A 24,970-nucleotide genomic window follows, 5' to 3' on the forward strand; every position below is an offset into this window, starting at 1 on the left:
TAAAGAGGTCTTTGTGGCATTTATGGATTTGGAAAAGGCGTATGACAGGGTGGATAGGGGGGCAATGTGGCAGATGTTGCAAGTGTATGGTGTAGGAGGTAGGTTACTGAAAGCAGTGAAGAGTTTTTACGAGGATAGTGAGGCTCAAGTTAGAGTATGTAGGAAAGAGGGAAATTTTTTCCCAGTAAAAGTAGGCCTTAGACAAGGATGTGTGATGTCACCGTGGTTGTTTAATATATTTATAGATGGGGTTGTAAGAGAAGTAAATGCGAGGGTCTTGGCAAGAGGCGTGGAGTTAAAAGATAAAGAATCACACATAAAGTGGGAGTTGTCACAGTTGCTCTTTGCTGATGACACTGTGCTCTTGGGAGATTCTGAAGAGAAGTTGCAGAGATTGGTGGATGAATTTGGTAGGGTGTGCAAAAGAAGAAAATTAAAGGTGAATACAGGAAAGAGTAAGGTTATGAGGATAACAAAAAGATTAGGTGATGAAAGATTGGATATCAGATTGGAGGGAGAGAGTATGGAGGAGGTGAATGTATTCAGATATTTGGGAGTGGACGTGTCAGCGGATGGGTCTATGAAAGATGAGGTGAATCATAGAATTGATGAGGGGAAAAGGGTGAGTGGTGCACTTAGGAGTCTGTGGAGACAAAGAACTTTGTCCTTGGAGGCAAAGAGGGGAATGTATGAGAGTATAGTTTTACCAACGCTCTTATATGGGTGTGAAGCATGGGTGATGAATGTTGCAGCGAGGAGAAGGCTGGAGGCAGTGGAGATGTCATGTCTGAGGGCAATGTGTGGTGTGAATATAATGCAGAGAATTCGTAGTTTGGAAGTTAGGAGGAGGTGCGGGATTACCAAAACTGTTGTCCAGAGGGCTGAGGAAGGGTTGTTGAGGTGGTTCGGACATGTAGAGAGAATGGAGCGAAACAGAATAACTTCAAGAGTGTATCAGTCTGTAGTGGAAGGAAGGCGGGGTAGGGGTCGGCCTAGGAAAGGTTGGAGGGAGGGGGTAAAGGAGGTTTTGTGTGCGAGGGGCTTGGACTTCCAGCAGGCATGCGTGAGCGTGTTTGATAGGAGTGAATGGAGACAAATGGTTTTTAATACTTGACGTGCTGTTGGAGTGTGAGCAAAGTAACATTTATGAAGGGATTCAGGGAAACCGGCAGGCCGGACTTGAGTCCTGGAGATGGGAAGTACAGTGCCTGCACTCTGAAGGAGGGGTGTTAATGTTGCAGTTTAAAAACTGTAGTGTAAAGCACCCTTCTGGCAAGACAGTGATGGAGTGAATGATGGTGAAAGTTTTTCTTTTTCGGGCCACCCTGCCTTGGTGGGAATCGGCCAGTGTGATAATAATCCAAATAAAAATGCTCTTCTTCACTAAAAACTACCTCCCTTTCTTCGTCCATTTAAAAGTTTCTCAAAGTATTCTCGCCATCTACCTAATACCTCGATCTCCCCATCTACTAACTCTCCTACTCTGTTTTTAACTAACAAAACCATTTATTCCCTAGGCTTTCTTAACTTGTTTTACTAACTCCAAATTTTTTTCTTATTTTCTTTAAAATTTCTTGACAGTGCCTCTCCTACTCTATCATTCGCTCTCCTTTTGCACTCTCTCACCACTCTCTTCACCTTTCTTTTACTCTCCATATACTCTGCTCTTCTTATAACATTTCTGCTTTGTAAAAACCTCTCATAAGCTACTTTTTCTCTTTTATCACACCCTTTACTTCATCATTCCACCAATCACTCGTCTTTTCCCATGCACCCACCCTCCTATAACCACAAACTTCTGCCCCACATTCTAATACTGCATTTTTAAAACTATTCCAACCCTCTTCAACCCCCCCCCACTACTCATACTTGCACCAGCCCACCTTTCTGCCAATAGTTGCTTATATTTCACCCGAACTTCCTCCTCCCTTAGTTTATACACTTTCACCTCCCTCTTACTTGTTGTTGCCATTTTCCTCTTATCCCATCTACCTCTTACTCTAACTGTAGCTACAACTAAATAATGATCCGATATATCAGTTGCCCCTCTATAAACATGTACATCCTGGAGCCTACCCATCAACCTTTTATCCACCAATACATAATCTAACAAACTACTTTCATTACGTGCTACATCATACCTTGTATATTTATTTATCCTCTTTTTCATAAAATATGTATTACTTATTACCAAACCTCTTTCTACACATAGCTCAATTAAAGGCTCCCCATTTTCATTTACCCCTGGCACCCCAAATTTACCTACTACTCCCTCCAAAACATTTTTACCACTTTAGCATTAAAATCCCCAACCACAAGTACTCTCACACTTGGTTCAAAACTCCCCACACATTCACTCAACATTTCACAAAATCTCTTTCTCTCGTCTATACTTCTCTCTTCCCCAGGTGCATAAATGCTTACTATAACCCACTTCTCACATCCAACCTTTATTTTACTCCACATAATCCTTGAATTAATACATTTATAGTCCCTCTTTTCCTGCCATAACTTATCCTTCAACATTATTGCTACTCCTTCTTTAGCTCTAACTCTATTAGAAACCCCTGACCTAATCCCATTTATTCCTCTCCACTGAAACTCACCCACCCCCTTCAGCTTTGTTTCACTTAAAGCCAGGACATCCAGCTTCTTCTCATTCATAACATCCACAATCATCTCTTTCTTATCATTCGCACAACATCCATGCACATTCAAACTTCCCACTTTGACAGTTTTCTTCTTTTCTTTTTAGTAATTATTACAGGAAAAGGGGTTACTAGCCCAGCATTTTAGTTGACTTTTACAACACACATGGCTTACGGAGTAAAGATTCTTATTCCACTTCCCCATGGACATAAAAGGAAAAGTAATTAGAACAAGAACTAAGATAAAATCAAAGAAAACTCAGATGAGTGTGTATAAATAAATGTATGTGTAGTGTGACCTAAGTGTAAGTAGAAGTAGCAAGACATGCCTGTAATCTTGCATATTTATGAGACAGACAAAAGACACCAGCAATCCTACCTTCATGTAAAACAATTACAGGCTATACTGAACAGATTGAAATTAGTTACTGTACTTACAAATTACTTAATACCATTGCAGGTATTTAAATAAGCAATATAATATGTAATTTTAGTTTCATGTATCAAGTGTTTTAGATAACTCTTTGGAGGTAACAATTGAACAAGTCAGTGAATAACGGTGGAGCGAATGATGGTGCAACAAATGATGGTGGAGCAAATGATGGTGGAGCGAACGATGGTGGAGCAAACGATGGTGGGGCGAATGATGGTGTGGCGAATGATGGTGGAGCAAATGATGGTGGAGCGAATGATGGTGGAGCGAATGATGGTGGAGCGAATGATGGTGGAGCGAATGTTGATGAAAGTGTTCCTTCTTTTTTCTGGTCATCCTGCCTCGGCAGGAAATGACCGATGTGTTAATAAACAAATTAAATAATATTTATGAGCATTACATATTTAATTTTATGTTAGGGGACAAAGACATTACTAGACAGAGTAGGAATAATAGAGAAATCATTCTTATCTTTTTTGTTAATGCCTTTTTTATTCTAAATAATAATGCAATTTTGATGAAGTACAAGAGTACAGTAGTAATTATCTTGCACATATGATACAACTTTTATAAATAATCACAAGATCTCATTAATAATGGAGGTTTCAGTCACTAGTTCTAACTTCCAAAGACTTAAAACTTTTTAAAATAATAAGATTTTGTCATCAGTGCCAAATTAGATATTGAGGTAACTTACCTGGAGTTTACCTGGAGAGAGTTCCGGGGGTCAATGCCCCCGCGGCCCGGTCTGTGACCAGGCCTCCTGGTGGATCAGAGCCTGATCAACCAGGCTGTTACTGCTGGCTGCACGCAAACCAGCGTACGAGCCACAGCCCGGCTGGTCAGGTACTGACTTTAGGTGCTTTTCCAGTGCCAGCTTGAAGAATTAGACACTTTTGCAACATTTGGGAATCTTCATTGTGGAAATGTTTTCCAGCAAGTGGCTTCTTCAGTCCAGTACAGAGTGAATGGTGGAAGATGAGGATGAGTTTGAGGTAATCAGCCCCCCAGGCTGAGGGACTGATTACCTCCAACTCCTCATCATCATCCACCATTCATCTCTGTACTGGACTGAGAAAGCCACTTGTTGGCAAAACATTTTCACAATAAAGGTTTCCAAATGTTGGAAAAGTGTCCAGTTCTTTAACTTGTCAGTTTTATTAAGCATTTATGTCAAACTTAAGTAAAGTTGTCACAGATGCTCAGCCTCACCTCCTCAGTACAGTAACTAATTGGCCACTGATAATGAGCTCTTAGTAGTAGACTTTTCTGATACATAGTTGGTGATTAAACGCAGTACGTATGTTATAAAAAATTATTCTGTTACAAATTCGTACTGCAAGACAGACCTGAAAAAGCTTTACGATTGACTAAATAATGAAGACAGAACACTATAAGCTTAGCTCTGCTTCTGTAGTCACATTTTTAAACGTAAAATAAACATGATTTTAGCCATACAGTGGTACCTCGAGCTTCGAACAGCTCCCAACTCAAACAATTATGTAAGTGTACTTTTTTAAGTGCTTTTGTAAGTGTATTTTTGGGAGTCTGAAACGGACTCATCTAATTTACATTATTCCTTATGGGAACAAATTAGTTTGGTATCAGCACTCAAACAGCCTCCTAGAACAAATTAAGTTTGTAACTTGAGGCGCCACTGTATTTGAAAAAACTTTTCTTTCAAATTGAACAAGACAAAGAATTTGTATTTTTTCCTGATTACCACCAATACCTGTTACTGAAACATAGTGTCTCAACCCTGGCATTTATTGCTCACATGTGGAGAATGATAGAAGTCAATAATTTTGGAAGTGATGTCACTGTGAAGATGTTTCCTCAACCGTGGATTTGGCATTGAGAGTACCCCTGTTAAATGTTAATGTTGCAGTTTAAAAACTGTAGTGTAAAGCACCCTTCTGGCAAGACAGTGATGGAGTGAATGATGATGAAAGTTTTTCTTTTTCGGGCCACCCTGCCTTGGTGGGAATCGGCCAGTGTGATAATAATAAATAATAATAATAATTGTGTAAATATTATGCAGAAAATTTGGAGTGTGGAAATTAGGACAGGGTGTGGAGTTAATAAATAAAAGTATTAGAGGGCTGAAGAGGGTTTGTTGAGGTGGTTTGGTCATTTAAAGAGAATGGATCAAAGTAGAATGACATGGAGAGCGTATAAATCTGTAGGGGAAGGAAGGCGGGGTAGGGGTCGTCCTCGAAAAGGTTGGAGGGAGGAGGTAAAGGAGGTGTTGTGAGCGAGGGGTTTGGACTTCCAGCAAGCGTGCGTGAGCGTGTTAGATAGGAGTGAATGGAGACGAATGGTATTTGGGACCTGACGATCTGTTGGAGTGTGAGCAGGGTAATATTTAGTGAAGGGATTCAGGGAAACTGGTTATTTTATATAACCGTACTTGAGTCCTGGAAATGGGAAGTACAATGCCTGCACTCTAAAGGAGGGGTTTGGGATATTGGCAGTTTGGAGGGATATATTGTGTATTTTTATACATATATACTTCTAAACTGTTGTATTGTGGGCACCTCTGCAAAAACAGTGATTATGTGTAAGTGAGGTGAAAGTGTTGAATGATGATGAAAGTATTTTCTTTTTGGGTCACCCTGCCTCAGTGGGAGACGGCCGACTTGTTAAAAAAAAAAATTATCACTCCATGTGTGTCGTAAGAGGCGACTAAAATGCCAGGAGCAAGGGGCTAGTAACCCCTTCTCCTCTATATAAAAGATAAAGATAAAGATTTATTTCTTTGTAAAAGTTAAAATGTGTAATTATAATTTTGGTTTGCTAAATACAAAGAAAGCCACTATCATGCCGGAGAAACTTTCATTTTTCCTTTTGGGCCACCCTGCCTCGGTGGGATATGGCTGGTGCATTGAAAGAAAGAAGAATTACCACTGGTTGAATTACTCTATATGATGTCTTAGTAATTATGCTAATAGTGTATCATCTTTAGTATCTGCAACAAAATTGTTATTAGTGTAATTTTAGTGAAGGAATAATGCTATGTCCTAAAAAATGAGGACATTCTTTGGGTTACTAACCCCAAAGGGCTATCAACCCAGGCTGTCCCAAGAAGGCAAGCAGTGTGACTTATTTGTCAAATAGACAGGTGTTGGTATGTATGCTGTGTTACATATAGAAGCAGATGTTTGTGTTTGTGCTATTACATTTAGGAGCAGGTGTTGGGATCTGTTGTTACATGGGAGCAGATGTTTGTACTGTTGCATTTAGGAGCAGGTGTTAGTATCTGTTGTTAAATAGGAGCAAGTGTTGACATCTGTATACTGTTACATTTAGATGCAGGTATTCATACAGTATCTCTGTTCTGTTACATTCAGGAGCAGGTGTTGGTATGTAGTCTATTATATCTAGATACAAGTGTTGACATCTGTACACTGTTATATTTACGTACAGGTGTTTACGCAATATCTAATCTTTTGAATTTCTCTTGCATTTAGAAGTATGTTCAGGTATCTATGCTTTTCATTGTTAGAGATGTTAGTCTCTGTTCTCTGTTACATTTAGATACAGGTGTTCATACAGTATCTGTGCTTTGTTACATTCAGAAGCAGGTGTTAGTATTTATACTCTGTTATATTTTGTAGCAGGTGTTGTATCTGTTCAGTTCTCCTCTGAAGACATGTGTGTAAGCACATGAAAGTGATCAGGTTTTTTTCTATTTTCACTCTGATATTTTTATATATTTATATACAGGTGTTTATACAGTGTCTGTGCTCTGTTCAGTTTAGAAACTGTTAGTATCTATGTACTCTCTTAGATGTAGGAGCATGTGTTTGTACAGTATGTTCTGTTCATTTTAAAAACAGGCATTGAAAACTATTCTCTGTCACACTTGGGAGCAGCTTCACAGATGAAGGAAGGTGCATGGGAGGTGTTCGTTTGGGATATCATGTAGAAGCGGTGAGAGTTAGCTGGAACAAGCACTCCCCGGGTGCCAGTTGAACTTTCGGCAGGTTCGCCTGCATTCCAGCTGGAAGATTAAGATAAAATGTTGAGAAATGAGTAGTAACTTAATGTTTATGGAATAAATCACCTATTACAAGGGTTTACACATCTTTACTACAAAATACAGTGGAATCCCGGATTTCGTCCGTGTGAATATCATACAATTCAGATTTCAACCACATTTTTGGGCGAAATTTTACTCTGGGTTTCGTACCTCCACTCGGAAATCATCCATATGAGACGTGTCCGCCTGCCCTGGACGCGGCCCTGCTCACAAGTACGTGACTCAGTCTGCCTTTGTTACTTGTAGAGGGTGGTAGTGATGGTGGTAGGGTGGTAGTGGTTGTGATGGTGATAGAGGGTGGTAGTGATTGTGGTAGAGGGTGGTAGTGATGATGGTGGAGGGTGGTAGTGTGTGGTAGTGATCGTATTATAGGCTAGTAGTGATGGTGGTAGAGATAATCTCTCCTCCCTCTCCCCTCCTCGCTGTCTTCCATATGCCAGCAAGAGTCTTCAATAAAGGTAAAAATTATTTAAATGTTCTTTTATTCATTTCATTAGTGCTTTATATTTATTTCTCATTGTTTTCTGTATGTAAAACTATAGCTATTCTCTATAAAATGGATTTTTTGTTAATATTTTTTGGGTGTTTGGATCGGATTAATTGTATTTACATTATTTCTTGTGGGAAATATTACTTCGGTTTTTGTCCATTTCGGATTTCGACCGAAATTCTGGAATGGATTAACCCTTTCAGGGTCCGTCCCGTAGATCTACGGCTTTACGTTCAGGGTCCAAACCGTAGATCTATGTCATGAGCTCAGCTCACTCTGATAAACTGTGAGTGGTACATTTGGGCCTAGATATGAGAGAATACAGCTATGTGGTATGTGTGCACTACATAAAACAGATCCTGCAGCACACTGTGTATAATGAGAGAAAAAACTGAAATCATGATTTTTCGATTGAAACAGCGACTTTGCAGCGTTTTTTCGTATGTTTTTTATAGTTGTATTTGTGATATCTTGGTCTCATTTGATAGAATGGAAGACATATTACAGAAATAGAGATGATTTTGATTGGTTTTAGCACTGGAAATGGCTTGAAACTGAGCTCAAAGTAGCAGAAATGTTAAATTTTTGCCGATATTCAAGAGTAAACAAACGACCTCACACGTCTAATACACGCCAGCTGGTGGGTCTAATATGCATTCACAAATATGGTGATGATATTTATACAATTATTACAGTATTGCATAACAGTAAATCTTCTATTTTTTGGTGTGAATAACAATTCATTATGTGAATAAAAAATCAAAATGGAATTTATTTGTAAAGCCTCAAAACATAACTAATGAACAGAGGAAATGTTAGTTTAGTTCCAGGAATACCTACATTGTTTATTCTGGACCCTGTTTTGAAATTGGAATATTTTGAACTTTGTGTTAAATTGGCCAAATTAAAAATTTCCGATCACTTTAATTTGTAGTTGAAACAGTTGACTTGGCGATTTCTTGTGCCCAATCGATAGAATAGATGTAATACTAGTGAAATAGCTAAGAATTTGGTTGACTGGAATAATGTAATTGGCCTAAAATGGGAGTCAAAGTCGGCAAAATCGCCGATTCGTAAATATCGCTCACACATCAAAATTTGCGAGAGCATAATTTTGTCAATTTTCCATCAAATTTCGTACTTTTTGTTTTATTACCTTCACAAAAAGATTCTCTACCATTTCATAAGAAAAAATAACAAAACTTTTTTTTTTTAAATTCTTGGACACTGGGGCACCACTTCAGATTTGGGCCTTGGACCCTGAAGGGGTTAAGGATGAAAACCAGGGTTCCACTGTATAGAGTGAATAACTGGAATGTTATTGAAATGGATAAAATAATTCTTTTACAGTATGAAAGAAAAAATGTGAGCAGTTATAAAAGGAAAATGTACTCATGAAAAAATGTTACTAGCTGTGTTTTTATTTTCATTCGGGGAGCTATTGAAACTTTCGAGGAGTCTTCAGCCTTCCCCTCCTTGCTTCCCTTGACACTGCCACTGATTGCAAAAAGCTACTAGATGATATAGTGAGGCTTTAACCCTTAAACGGTCCAAACAGATTGACATTCAAATTCGTATTGCTACAAAAGTAGATCTACTTTTTTTTTACATATTTTCAAATATAACAAAAAAAATGTAGATAAAAGTTTTTTTTACACGTTTTCAAATGTAAAACAAAAAAGATGATCTACATTTTTTTACATACTTTCAGATGTTGAAAAAATGTACATATACACAAATAACCCGCACATAAAAGAGAGAAGCTTACAACGACGTTTCGGTCCGACTTGGACCATTGACAAAGTGACTTTGTCAGTGGTCCAAGTCGGACCGAAACGTCGTCGTAAACTTCTCTCTTTTATGTGCGGGTTATTTGTGTATCGTTCCAGTCACGGTATTGTGCCTTTTTTGTTATTTACGTATATATACATTTGGACCATTTAAGGGTTAAGAGTGGTCAGATGAATAGCCGCTCAAATTCACCTCAATAAATGGAAGGTGATAGAAGCAAGAAAGAAATCTCTAGTACTGTATGAACTGAGTAGTAGTAAGGGTATGTATGAGAAGGGGAGAAGCTTGTGGTAGGCATAATATTAAACCTGTTACTAGAGGCACACAAAACAGTGTCTCAGTTACATATGCAACTTTAGAAGTCAAGAGGTTTTATGAACCTCAATGTGGACTTATTCTGTGAGATATTGGAGACAGTCTCTATATCTCCATATTAAACTGTCTCCAGTCAAGGTTATTACATTTGGTTGAGGCCAATATTGGAGTATGCAGCACTATCATGGCTACTATACCTCCTCAGACTAATAAGAAAACTCGAGAAGATTTACTGATTTGTTACGAGATTTGCTTCAGAGTTTAAGGGCCAGAATTGTTATTGCAGACTTTAAGTTTGAGCCCCATAGCATAAGAATCTTGAAAGAACAAGGAACTAGCTCACAACTTTCATGGTACAGTTATTAATTATTATTATTATTATTATCATTATTCTCCATGGGGAAATGGAGAAGAATCCTTCCATAAGCCATGCATGTCATAAGATGCAACTAAAATGCTGGGAGCAAAGGGGCCAGTAGCCCCTTCTGTATAAACCACTAAATTTAAAAAGAAATTTTTCCTTTCTTCTTTTTTCGGTCACCCTGCCTCAGTGGGAGATAGCCATCATTGGGAGAAAAAATTATAATTACAATTATTATTATTATTATTATTCTTATGATACATTAAGGGGGAGGAACTTATCCAATAGGGATCATACAACCCCTGGGAAATGGAGGCAGTCAGGTTTAATCCAAGGAGGGAAAGGATAGGTGCAGTTCTTGGAGTGAGAGGACCTTGTAGCATCACTGCACCTCCCTTTTGGGGTCATGTTTCAGTTAACCCTTTCACTGTCATGGCCCCTGCTCTCAAACTTGGTCTCAGTGTCAAAGGATTTAAAAAAAAAAAATCTTATGAGATGATAGAGAATCTTTTCCTGATGGTAATGAAACCAGAAGTACGAAATTTGGTGGAAAACTTGTGGAATTATTCTCTCGTGAAGTTAGCGATCTGGGCGACATTTATGCATCGGTGATTTCTCCCACTTTGAGCTTTATTTTCAGCCAAACTCATAGCTATTTCGCTAAAACTCCTTTTGTTCTATTGACTGAGTACAAGAAACCGCCCATTTACCTATTTCAACTACCCAGTAAAGTGATCAGAAATTGATAATTTGACCAATTTCATAGAAAAATTCAAGGAAGGCCAATTTCAAAATAGGATCCAGAATAAACAGTGCAAAAATTCCTAATACTAAAATAACATTTTCTCTGTTCATTAGTCATGTCTCCAGTCCCCTCTTATATTACGCTTGCATTCCATTTTGAATTTTTATTCACACAAAAAATAGAATATTTACTGTTAATGCAGACTACTGCATTATTGTAAAAATGGTATAAATAATATCAACACATTTGTGAAAGCATATTAGACCCACCAGTTGATGTGTATTGGACGCATGACATGATGTGTTTACTTTTGAACATTGGCGAAAATTAAACATTTCCGCTAATTTGAGCTAATTTCAAGGTACTTTTAGTCTGTAAACCATTCAAAATCATCTCTATTTCTGTAGTATATCTCTCATTCTATCAAATGAGACCAAGAAAATGAGACTACAACCATAAATACCATATGAAAATACACCACAAAGTCGCTGTTTTAAACCAAAAACAGTTGTAGTTTTTTTTTTCCTCACTATGCACTGCATGCTGCAGGATTTTTTTAATACTGCACACACTGACTACTCAGACCCATTCTCTCATATGTAGGCTTACCAGCTATCTCCCATAAGACTGGAAGCTGCAAGAATTTTGGCATTGTATTAAGGGACCGACACTGGCTTGCAAGCCGTAATATTACAGGACTGACAGTGAAAATGTTAACAGGCTTTACACTTTAGAGATAATGTTTGAAATACATATTTGGGATCAGAACAGTGGTATACATAAATTATAAAACAAGATAAATAAATGTAAAAATTAACTTTTTCATTGTGAGGGAAGGTTTACTGACCTATTTGTTCTTGGGGTCACTGCTCCCCACTGCTTTGTTCTGGACTAGACCAGGTAGTATGGGATAATGGAAGTGAACCCTATGTATAAGTTCAAACATAATAAAGATATCAAAGGCCATCAAGTTGGTAGATAGAGCAGTAATACAGGTCCTCCATCACAAATCCGGCATCATTGGGACCTATAGTGTGCCGGATTACTGAGTTTGCCAGATTTCGGAGTGGTTAGGTTAGAATACACTTAATAAAATTAACCAACTTGACTTACACAAAGTTCATTGAACATCGGCAAAAATTGAACATTTACGCTACTTTGAGCTGAATTTCAAGGTACTTTTTGTCATGAAACCAATCAAAATCATATCTATTTCTGTACTATATCTTCCATTCTATCAAATGAGACCAAAAAAAAACAAGAATACAACCGTACGAAAATATACCGCAAAGAGGCTGCTAATGGCTGAGAAGTGAAAGCCCTTATTTATCGTCCATTTTTTTTTATTTTTGGTGTACATTAAGAAGCATCTTTCCATCATACATTGCCCAAGTTTCAATAAGATAGCCCAACAAACAACCAAGAAAAAAAATATTTATTAAAAATCATATATGGCAAGCCCAAGCCAGGTACGTACTGGAAGTAAGTCACTGACTTTTTTGGGTTATCATAGGTTCTCTATGCATACGCTACTATGTATGATAATCTATGTAACTGTATTTGTGTATACTTGAATAAAAAGCACTTTGACTTTTTTGGGTTATCATAGGTTCTCTATGCATACGCTGCTATGTATGATAATCTATGTAACTGTATTTGTGTATACTTGAATAAACTTACTTATTTACTTCTATTCTGTCGATTGAGTACAAGAAACTGCCCATTCACCTATTTCAACTACCCAGTAAAGTGGTTAGAAATTGGCAATTTGGCCAATTTCTCACAAATTTCAACATGCCAATTTCTAAATAGGGTCCAGAATAAACAATGCAGATATTCCTGGCACTAAAATAACATTTTCTATGTTTATTAGTCATGGCTCCAGGCCCCTCTGATATTACTCTTGCTTACCATTTAGAAATTTTATTCGCACAAAAAAAATAGAAGATTTACTGTTATGCAGACTATTGCATTATTGTAATAATTGTATAAAGAATGTCAACCCATTCGTGACTGCGTATAGGAATTTGGACTGGCAGGCGCACACGTATTAGACGGTGACTTCATTTGTTTACTTTTGAAAATCGCTAAAGAATCAAACATATCCACTACTGTGAGCGCAATTTCAAGGTACTTTTCTTCATGAAAGCAGTCGAGTCCGGCAGGCTGGACTCGATTGCTTTCATGAGTTCTGGAGATGGGAAGTACAGTGTCTACACTCTGAAAGAGGGGTGTTAATGTTGCAGTTTTAGAACTGTAGTGTAAAGCACCCCTCTGGCAAGACAGTGATGGAGTGAATGATGATGAAAGTTTTTCTTTTTCGGGCCACCCTGCCTTGGTAGGAATTGGCCGATGTGTTAATAAAAATAAAATAAAATTCTGTAATATATCATCCATTCTATCAAGTGAGACCCAAAAAATGAGAATACAACCATAAAAACCATACGAAAATATACCACTCTGGGTCTGCTAATGGCTGAGAAGTGAACTCTGTTACTTATGGTCTGATTTCTTTCATTTTTGGTATATGTTAAGAGGCCTCTTTCCATCATACATTGCCCAAGTTTCATTAAGATAGCCCAACAAACAACTGAGAGAAAAAAATAATAATATCTTTATTTACTACACATACATGTACATGATATACAGGCCTAGCTGACATCAGTGACATACTACTATATAGACAGCCCCTTGTTATGCTAAGCATTTCAGGTAAATTAGGTCAGTGTCCCAGGATAATACCCACACCAATCCACTAACACCAGGTACCCATTTACTGATGGGTGAACATAGACAACAGGTGTAAAGAAACACACCCAATGTATTTACCCTGGCTGGGAATCAAATATTTACCAAAAATCATACATGGCTAGCCCAAGCCAGGCACTAGAAATATGCCACTTTGTCTGACTTTTTTGGGTTATCCTAGGTTCTCTATACATATGGTGCTGTGTGTGATAATCTATGTAGAGAAAATAACTTTTTTGTTTCAGTTTTATGGTGCAGTACAAGTGTATAGCACAGTTAGCCCTGTGCTATACTCTGTTTTCTCTAATATAAGCCCCCAAGACGGGGATAAGAAAATGGTACTTGTATCCCACATCCTCTTCATACCTCCGTCGAACTGCTCGGTATTATGCCAAATATTATTCATTCTGGAGTATTTAACATGTTTTTATGTTATTTATATTCTTTATTATGTCATATTAGATCAGTTGTAATAGGCAAATAAGCCATAGTGTTGATATTAGCATAATAATAAAGCATATTCCCCTGCACCACGAGACTGAGCTCATAGCAACCGACAGTGGCTTCAGAGCCACCTTATCTTTAATGAAAAATGTATTGTGTAGGTGCTTTACACAACGAGAAACATTTCTTTTATTTGTTGGAACCATGGCTAGGGCTAAAAGTAGGCAGGTTATAACAGTAAATAGAGAAAAAGAAATTGGAATGACTTATGCAGCAAGTAGCGCCACCAAACAGTACCAGCAGGTTGGTGTGGCAACCCTGGAAATTTGAAATTATGCTAGCCAAAATTAGTGCTGAGTAACTGATGGAACCGGATATCTGATTGCCAGATTTGTGATGGTGGACCTGTAAATGTTTGATAGGCAGGGCTTGCATACCAGGTCTTGATTGAAGGAATTGAAAGTGTCCTCTTTCCCAGATCAAATCTTATTAACCCCCACCCCCCACATCTCATTACCCAAACCCTGTGTGATCTCTATAGGTTTAAACCTTCCCCATAAATATAATCTCAATGGGGAAGTGGAGAAGAACTGTTCCTCCGTAAGCCATGCTCGTCGTGGGAGCAAAGGGCTAGTAACCCCTTCTTCAGTATAAATTATTAAATGTAAAAGGAAGAAAAACTTTCATTACATCTTTCCTGGGTCACCCTGCCTTGGTGGGAGATGGCCAGTGTATTACAAAAATAATAAGAATAATAATAATAGGCAGCATCAAGACATTGAAGTTTGAAGCATGTGAGATACAGTACTAGTGGAAGAATATTTCTTCAGAAAAATTAAATGACTTGAAATAATGGTGAACATACACATAAGACATGGAGTCAACCAGTTGTCCATCAGTCCACTCCCATTGTGAGACAGTGTTGATCTTGAAGGCTCCTACCCAGAAAACAAGACCTCTCATGCCTGCAATATTTGCAAAAATTCTGATTTAGAATTAGTTCTGTACAATGTGCAACATTTAAAAGTTCAGTACATAGAAAGTTTTATACCTTTGACACTATCTCCAATACATGGATTGCTTTGATATATGGTAATATATATAGTCTTAAAGTACTCCATTATTAATCTGGAAATTGAAGTGTTCACACATAAACATCACTTGTAGTATTTACTGTAACTCATCTAATGGCCATTTAATCTTTTATAGCCTAATTAATCTTAGGTTAACTTTAAGTTTGCCTGAAATGCTCTGCATACAAGGGGCTTTTCGCATATACGTACACTCGACTATTATATTCCTTTGTACAACTATGTATCATGTCAAAATAAATTATTATTATTATTATTATTACTATTATTATTATTATTATTATTATTATTATTATTATTATTATTATTATTATTATTATTTTAATTCTTGGTTAGAAAAAGAAATGAAATAAAATGAATATTGGCTCTTATGACAGTGCAAATATTGAATGGTATTTCAGGTGTTTGCTGAGGGTACACATAGTGAGAGGTTTTCCTCTTACTTTTCTTATGGCTACAATTTTACATGCATGTTTTATTACTGGTCATCACTTGTAGTGAGGCTTGTATGTGCCCAATAAAATATATGCATGTATATTAATAAAGAGGTAGTTGGGGTAAGATATAAACAACTATTGGAAAAAAAGATGGGCTAGTGAGAGTATAGGCAGTGAGGTTGAAGAGGTATGGGGTAGGTTGAAGAATGTAGCATTAGTGTGTTAAGCAGAAGTTTGTGATTACAGGAAAGTGGGTGTGGGAGAGAAGAAGAATGATTGATGGAATGATGAGGTAGAGAGAGTAGTAAGAGAGAAAAAGTTGGTATATGAGGGGTTTTTACACAGTAGAAATGATACAAGGAGGGAGGAGTATTTTGAGTGTTGATGAAGGCAAGGAAGCTTTGATTTCGTGCATTGGGCAAGGAGGTATAACATCTTGTAGGAGTGAGGAAGAGCTAGTTGTGAGTGTGGAGGAGGTGCGTGAGGCAGTGGGTAGAATGAAAGGGGGTAAAGCAGCTGGGATTGATGGGATAGAGACAGAATTGTTAAAAGCAGGTAGGATATAGTTTTGGAGTAGTTGATACATTTATTTAATAAATGTATGGAAGAGGGTAAGGTACCTAGGGATTGGCAGAGAGCATGAATAGGTTCTTTGTGTAAAGGCAAAGGGGACAAAAGCGAGTGTAAAAATTATAGGGGAATAAGCCTGTTGAGTATACCTGGTAAAGTGTATGGTAGTTATTATTGAAAGAATTAAGAGTAAGACAAAGAGCAGTATCGCAGATGAACAAGGAGGCTTTAGGAAGGGTAGGGGGTGTATCGATCAAGTGTTTACAGTAAAACATATAGTTGAACAGTATTTAGAATAGGGTAAAGAGGTTTTTGTGACATTTATGGATTTGGAAAAGACATATAATAGGATGGAAATGTTACAAATATATGGAATAGGATGTAGGTTACTGAAAGCAGTGAAGAACTTTTATGAGGATAATGAGGCTCAGGTTAGAGTATGTAGGAGAGAAGGAGATTATTTCCCAGTAAAAGTTATGTGTGATGTCACCATGGTTGTTCAATATATTTATAGATGGGGTTGTAAGAGAAGTGAATGCTCAGGTGTTGGCAAGAGGTGAGGGATTAACCTCTTGACTGTCTAAACACCAAATTCTGAGGTGTCTCCTGGTGTCGAAAAAAAACAATTTTTTTTTTCTTATGAAATGACAGCCCTTGTGATTTAGCATTTTTTGATTATAATAATAATAATTATAATAATAATAATATTTTTTTTTATTATCACACTGGCCGATTCCCACCAAGGCAGGGTGGCCTGAAAAAGAATAACTTTCACCATCATTCACTCCATCACTGTCTTGCCAGAAGGGTGCTTTACACTACAGTTTTTAAACTGCAACATTAACACCCCTCCTTCAGAGTGCAGGCACTGTACTTCCCATCTCCAGGACTCAAGTCCGGCCTGCCAGTTTCCCTGAACCCCTTCATATTATGTAAGCCATGCGTGTTGTAAAAGTCAACTAAAATGCCGGGAACAATGGGCTAGTAACCCCTTTTCCTGTAAAGATTACTAAAAAGAATAAGAAGAAGAAAATTGTCAAAGTGGGAAGTCTGAATGTGCGTGGATGTTGTGCAAATGATAAGAAAGAGATGATTGTGGATGTTATGAATGAGAAGAAGCTGGATGTCCTGGCTTTAAGTGAAACAAAGCTGAAGGGGGTGGGAGAGTTTCAGTGGAGAGGAATAAATGGGATTAGGTCAGGGGTTTCAAATAGAGTTAGAGCTAAAGAAGGAGTAGCAATAATGTTGAAGGATAAGCTATGGCAGGAAAAGAGGGACTATAAATGTATTAATTCAAGGATTATGTGGAGTAAAATAAAGATTGGATGTGAAAAGTGGGTTATAGTAAGCGTGTATGCACCTGGAGAAGAGAGAAGTGTAGAGGAGAGAGAGAGATTTTGGGAAATGTTGAGTGAATGCGTGGGGAGTTTTGAATCAAGTGTGAGAGTAATGGTGGTTGGGGATTTCAATGCTAAAGTGGGTAAAAATGTTGTGGAGGGAGTAGTAGGTAAATTTGGGGTGCCAGGGGTAAATGTAAATGGGGAGCCTTTAATTGAGCTATGTGTAGAAAGAGATTTGGTAATAAGTAATACATATTTTATGAAAAAGAGGATAAATAAATATACAAGGTATGATGTAGCACGTAATGAAAGTAGTTTGTTAGATTATGTATTGGTGGATAAAAGGTTGATGGGTAGGCTCCAGGATGTACATGTTTATAGAGGGGCAACTGATATATCGGATCATTATTTAGTTGTAGCTACAGTTAGAGTAAGAGGTAGATGGGAAAAGAGGAAGGTGGCAACAACAAGTAAGAGGGAGGTGAAAGTGTATAAACTAAGGGAGGAGGAAGTTCGGGTGAGATATAAGCGACTATTGGCAGAAAGGTGGGCTAGTGCAAAGATGAGTAGTGGGGGGGTTGAAGAGGGTTGGAATAGTTTTAAAAATGCAGTATTAGAATGTGGGGCAGAAGTTTGTGGTTATAGGAGGGTGGGGGCAGGAGGAAAGAGGAGTGATTGGTGGAATGATGAAGTAAAGGGTGTGATAAAAGAGAAAAAGGTAGCTTATGAGAGGTTTTTACAAAGCAGAAGTGTTATAAGAAGAGCAGAGTATATGGAGAGTAAAAGAAAGGTGAAGAGAGTGGTGAGAGAGTGCAAAAGGAGAGCAGATGATAGAGTGGGAGAGGCACTGTCAAGAAATTTTAATGAAAATAAGAAAAAATTTTGGAGTGAGTTAAACAAGTTAAGAAAGCCTAGGGAAAGTATGGATTTGTCAGTTAAAAACAGAGTAGGGGAGTTAGTAGATGGGGAGAGGGAGGTATTAGGTAGATGGCGAGAATATTTTGAGGAACTTTTAAATGTTGAGGAAGAAAGGGAGGCGGTAATTTCATGCACTGGCCAGGGAGGTATACCTTCTTTTAGGAGTGAAGAAGAGCAGAATGTAAGTGTGGGGAGGTACGTGAGGCATTATGTAGAATGAAGGTGGGTAAAGCAGCTGGAACTGATGGGGTTATGACAGAAATGTTAAAAGCAGGGGGGATATAGTGTTGGAGTGGTTGGTACTTTTGTTTAATAAATGTATGAAAGAGGGGAAGGTACCTAGGGATTGGCGGAGAGCATGTATAGTCCCTTTATATAAAGGGAAAGGGGACAAAAGAGATTGTAAAAATTATAGAGGAATAAGTTTACTGAGTATACCAGGAAAAGTGTACGGTAGGGTTATAATTGAAAGAATTAGAGGTAAGACAGAATGTAGGATTGCGGATGAGCACATTGGAGGCTTCAGAGTGGGTAGGGGATGTGTAGATCAAGTGTTTACATTGAAGCATATATGTGAACAGTATTTAGATAAAGGTAGGGAAGTTTTTATTGCATTTATGGATTTAGAAAAGGCATATGATAGAGTGGATAGAGGAGCAATGTGGCAGATGTTGCAAGTACAGTGGACCCCCGCATACCGATTTTAATCCATGCAAGAGGGCTCATTGTTATGCGAAATAATCGGTATGCGAATGAATTTTCCCCATAAGAAATAATGGAAATCAAATTAATCCGTGCAAGACACCCAAAAGTATGAAAAAAAAATTTTTACCACATGAAATATACATTTTCCTACACACAAAGAGAAGGATACATGCACAATAGTAGAGTAGTACATGCACAATATATATTGTGCATGTACTACTCTACTAAATGAAGAATAAATGACACTTACCTTTATTGAAGATGCAGCAATGACTGATGAGACACTGTGTCCTGGGAGTGCCTTTTCCTCCTGAGTACTGTAGGTCCTGTTTGGCATTTTCTTCCAGAACAGGCCTTATCACACTGTGTATGCCACTACGATTCTTAAATCTCTCAAACCAACCTTTGCTGGCTTTAAATTCACCAATATGAGCACTAGTTCCAGGCATTTTTCCCTGTTCACCTGGGTGTTAGTCGACTGGTGTGGGTTGCATCCTGGGAGACAAGATTAAGGACCCCAATGGAAATAAGTTAGACAGTCTTCGATGACACTGACTTTTTTGGGTTATCCTGGGTGGCAAATCCTCTGGGGTTAATTGTTTCTTGGTATTCTCAATAAGCCACACCAACAACGGTGCTAGCAGCAGCAGCAGCAGACATGCAGCACAGACGATGCTACAGCAGCAGCAGACGATGCTACAGCAGCAGCAGACGATGCTACAGCAGCAGCAGACGATGCTACAGCAGCAACAGACGATGCTACAGCAGCAGCAGACGATGCTACAGCAGCAGCAGCAGCACGGTGCTACAGCAGACAGACGTGCTACAGCAGCAGCAGACGATGCTACAGCAGCAGCAGACGATGCTACAGCAGCAGCAGCTGAGTACAGCAGCAACAGACGATGCTACAGCAGCAGCAGACGATGCTACAGCAGCAGACAGATGCTACAGCAGCAGCAGCAGCGACGGTGCTACAGCAGCAGCAGCAGCAGCAGCAGCAGACGATGCTACAGCAGCAGCAGCGATGCTACAGCAGCAGCAGCTGACGGTGCTACAGCAGCAGACGATGCTACAGCAGCTGACGGTACAGCAGCAGCAGACGATGCTACAGCAGCAGCAGCAGCTTCAGGTGCAGCAGCATCTGACGGTGGTTCAGCAGCAGCAGCAGCTGTACCACCAATAGTAGCGATGGTTGATTGGGGTTTATTATACAACCTGGCCAGCTCGGAGACACGCACTCCACTTTCATACTTATCAATGATCTTTTTCTTCATCTCTATAGTAATTCTCACCCTTATTGCTGTAGGGTTGGCACTAGAAGCTTTCTTGGGGCCCATGGTCACTTATTTTCCAGAAAAATCACCAAAAACACTGTAATAATACGAAATGTTCCGATTGTATGCTTGGATGTTACCGTGGAGGCTGGCTGGTAAACAATGCCACCGGCGGAACATGTGAGGCTGGCTCAGGCCGCACATTGGACGCGTCTCGGACGAACAGCGGTGAGCGGGTTTTTAAGCGGTATGCGAGGCAAAATTTTTGCGATTAAAGCAAGCGGTATGCGGATTAATCGTTATGTGATGCCAACGGTATGCGGGGGTCCACTGTATATGGAATAGGTAGTAAGTTACTAAATGCTGTAAAGAGTTTTTATGAGGATAGTGAGGCTCAGGTTAGGGTGTGTAGAAGAGAGGGAGACTACTTCCCAGTAAAGGTAGGTCTTAGACAGGGATGTGTAATGTCACCATGGTTGTTTAATATATTTATAGATGGGGTTGTAAAAGAAGTAAATGCTAGGGTGTTCGGGAGAGGGGTGGGATTAAATTATGGGGAATCAAATTCAAAATGGGAATTGACACAGTTACTTTTTGCTGATGATACTGTGCTTATGGGAGATTCTAAAGAAAAATTGCAAAGGTTAGTGGATGAGTTTGGGAATGTGTGTAAAGGTAGAAAGTTGAAAGTGAACATAGAAAAGAGTAAGGTGATGAGGGTATCAAATGATTTAGATAAAGAAAAATTGGATATCAAATTGGGGAGGAGGAGTATGGAAGAAGTGAATGTTTTCAGATACTTGGGAGTTGACGTGTCGGCGGATGGATTTATGAAGGATGAGGTTAATCATAGAATTGATGAGGGAAAAAAGGTGAGTGGTGCGTTGAGGTATATGTGGAGTCAAAAAACGTTATCTATGGAGGCAAAGAAGGGAATGTATGAAAGTATAGTAGTACCAACACTCTTATATGGATGTGAAGCTTGGGTGGTAAATGCAGCAGCGAGGAGACGGTTGGAGGCAGTGGAGATGTCCTGTCTAAGGGCAATGTGTGGTGTAAATATTATGCAGAAAATTCGGAGTGTGGAAATTAGGAGAAGGTGTGGAGTTAATAAAAGTATTAGTCAGAGGGCAGAAGAGGGGTTGTTGAGGTGGTTTGGTCATTTAGAGAGAATGGATCAAAGTAGAATGACATGGAAAGCATATAAATCTATAGGGGAAGGAAGGAGGGGTAGGGGTCGTCCTCGAAAGGGTTGGAGAGAGGGGGTAAAGGAGGTTTTGTGGGCGAGGGGCTTGGACTTCCAGCAAGCGTGCATGAGCGTGTTAGATAGGAGTGAATGGAGACGAATGGTACTTGGGACCTGACGATCTGTTGGAGTGTGAGCAGGGTAATATTTAGTGAAGGGATTCAGGGAAACCGGTTATTTTCATATAGTCGGACTTGAGTCCTGGAAATGGGAAGTACAATGCCTGCACTTTAAAGGAGGGGTTTGGGATATTGGCAGTTTGGAGGGATATGTTGTGTATCTTTATACGTATATGCTTCTAAACTGTTGTATTCTGAGCACCTCTGCAAAAACAGTGATAATGTGTGAGTGTGGTGAAAGTGTTGAATGATGATGAAAGTATTTTCTTTTTGGGGATTTTCTTTCTTTTTTGGGTCACCCTGCCTCGGTGGGAGACGGCCGACTTGTTGAAAAAAAAAATTAAACAGCTGCACTAATCATTCTAACACTTTCCCACTTTTATCTTCTCTTTGTTCACTCATTTTCTTCATTCATTTATGACTCATCATAAAGTAGCTATAATGTTAGGTAAGACACATATGCAACAGTTAGGTATCTTTATTTCGAAACGTTTCGCCTACACAGTAGGCTTCTTCAGTCAAGTACAGGAAAGTTTCAGACTATGGAACAATGCTCTTCTCCAGACTGAGGGACTGACCACCTCAAAACTTTAAGGGTGATGGACTAATTACATCGTCTTCAAGTCTCTTCTGCTTCTATCAACTTTCCTGTACTCGACTGAAGAAGCCTACTGTGTAGGCGAAACATTTCGAAATAAAGATACCTAACTGTTGCATATGTGTCTTACCTAACAACCTGTCGGTATTTTATACCATTTTAATGTTCAAGTAGCTATAATGTTGAATGTTCTGGGGAAGGTGATCACTGGTGGCCCGGTCTCAGACCAAACCTCATAAAGTGAAAAGAAAATATTTAAGATTTTTTTTTTTTTTACGCCAGCCATCCACCATGGGAAAGTGGTTCTAAAAAGGCAGCGCATTTATCGTTATTCATTCAACATGTCTTGCCAGAAGTGTGCAGACATCACAGTTCAAATAACACTCTGAACTGCAATGTCCCTAAAATAAGAACTATGAAGGTATACACACACAGGAAAGTCAATATAAATACATAATAAGTACATGTAGAAATTTGTAAGATTTACCTACAATCTTACATATTCACAAGACAAAAATAAATGATCAGTACGTATTTTTTTAGAGGTAAAATGTTTAGTATGGTGCTGTTTTCACACATGTATGACAAAATGTTAGTAATTCCTTGGAGTCTCCCTACCTGATATTGTACCTACAGGTTTTGTCCCTTTTTGCTTCAGGCATAAATTTAATGCAACCCCCCATCCCCTTCCCCATTATCATCTACTGTACATTCAACAATTTCCCAATACATATGTTCTTTCTATCTCTCAAAAACACTACTTCTCTTTTCATAGTGTCACTATGGTACATTCATTCTTAATGAATTTTTCCATATGTTCCCTTGCTATTCTCACATTTCTGTATTTGTATATCTATTTTTTTCTTCCGTCAGTGCCTCGCCTATTTTATTTGCTCTTCTGTATTTCACTATATCTTGATATTACATTTTGTTTTGAATTATTTATCTATGAAGATGGTTAAAGCTAGGTAAAGTATTATCTGAAAATTTGTGATAGAGCCTTTATGATTCATAGTATCTAAAGTTCAGCATATTGATAGATCACCAGTGGAACAGCAAAGGCTACGGAAGAGCCCCTATTAAGGTCTAGACACTTTTTTAAGTTTACTGTGCATGCATTTAGATTAATTACCAGTTTGGTTGTTAGCTATGTAGTCATTAAATTGGTACAAGGTGTCTTCATTAATCGAGTAAGCCAAGTCTGAAGTCCAAATATCATCACTCATCGTCATGCATCGTTCTCGAGCCTCATCCCAGGTTGTTATCCATGACACTGAGTGATTCAAGTAATAACCAATAGATACATGCAGACATTTGTTTCCAGCAAACATTAGGAATCCTGGTTGGCAGCTTCCCTGCTCTAGGCTCTCTGTAAATATATTAAAGTCTAATTAGTGTGATGATGGTCTTATCAGGCCCACAAGGGGAGTAGAATGTCTGTGATAAATGTTATGATTTGAGTACTGGAGTAAGAATGTGATAAGGTGCTGGTCATGGGAAATTTAATAGTTGATACATAGCAAACTGAAAATGGTTGAAGGAAACATAAGTATACTCAGATGCTGTTAGAAAACATTTTCATGTACATATACACAATCTAGACTTGGCACTCACATTCTTGTTTCCAACACTGTTGATTTAACACGCCATTATTTTGACTTGTGTTCCAATGTTCCAGTATTGAGACAATGGTGCAGTTTTATTTCATTGTTGATATATCGAAGCATTGTTCAGTCATCAAATAGGATGATAACATTTCACAGTTAAAAAACATACATAAAAGTAAGATTAGTGGGTGGAACAGTAATTTTGAATCATTAACTTGGATCTGTGTTGACTGATGTTAGCATATTTTATGTGCTTGGCTCCTACCATCCACATTGTAACTGCATTTGACAGTGCAGTATTAACTGTTGAGTGCGACTGCAAAATAAGTCACCATGGGCCCAAAGAAAGTTCCTAGTGCCAGCCCTTTGGTAAAGAAGGTGAGAAACACAATAGATTTCAAGAGAGAGATTGTAGAAAAATGCGAAAGTGGCATACATTTAGCCGAGCTTGCCAGGATGTATGGGAAGTCAAAATCAACAATCTGTTCCATCCAAGCAAAGAAAGTAGAAAGGGGTAAATATGCGAAAGTGGTAAATATGCTAACAAAACAGAGATCACAAACAATTGAAGATGTGGAGAAGTTGTTGGTGTGGATCAACAAAAGACAGTTAGTGGGAGGTAGTGTTGTGGAGTCGATCATTTGCGAAAAGGCAAGGTAGTTGCATGCGAATCTTGTAAAGAAAGTGCCTGGTAGTGGTTATGATTGTGGTAGAGGGTGGTAGTGGTTGTGATGGTGGTAGAGGGTGGTAGTGGTTGTGATGGTGGTAGAGGGTGGTAGTGGTTGTGATGGTGGTAGAGGGTGGTAGTGGTTGTGATGGTGGTAGAGGGTGGTAGTGATTGTGGTAGAGGGTGGTAGTGATTGTGGTAGAGAGTGGTAGTGATGGTGGTAGAGGGCAGTTGTGATGGTGGTAGAGGGTGGTAGTGATGGTGGTAGAGGGCAGTAGTGATGGTGGTAGAGGGTGGCAATGATGGTGGTAGTGATGGTGGTATAGGGTGGAAGTGATGGTGGTAGAGATAACCTCTCATCTCTCTCCCCTCCTCACTCTC

At 38.8% G+C, this 24,970-nt stretch overlaps 1 protein-coding gene across 1 annotated transcript; it reads right to left on the bottom strand.

Moving 5' to 3' along the window:
* Positions 1 to 3,930: 3,930 nt before the first annotated feature.
* On the bottom strand, positions 3,931 to 23,967 carry LOC128703009 (uncharacterized). Its single transcript, XM_053797548.2, has 3 exons — positions 23,448 to 23,967; positions 14,883 to 14,982; positions 3,931 to 7,084 (listed from the first exon to the last, which is right to left on the bottom strand). Exons 1-3 carry the CDS (start codon positions 23,644 to 23,646, stop codon positions 6,931 to 6,933), a joined length of 453 nt encoding a protein of 150 aa, XP_053653523.2. The 5' UTR covers positions 23,647 to 23,967; the 3' UTR covers positions 3,931 to 6,930.
* Positions 23,968 to 24,970: the final 1,003 nt, after the last annotated feature.

Source organism: Cherax quadricarinatus, chromosome 86 (assembly GCF_038502225.1).
Source record: "Cherax quadricarinatus isolate ZL_2023a chromosome 86, ASM3850222v1, whole genome shotgun sequence".
Classification (NCBI taxonomy): Eukaryota; Metazoa; Arthropoda; class Malacostraca; order Decapoda; family Parastacidae; genus Cherax; species Cherax quadricarinatus.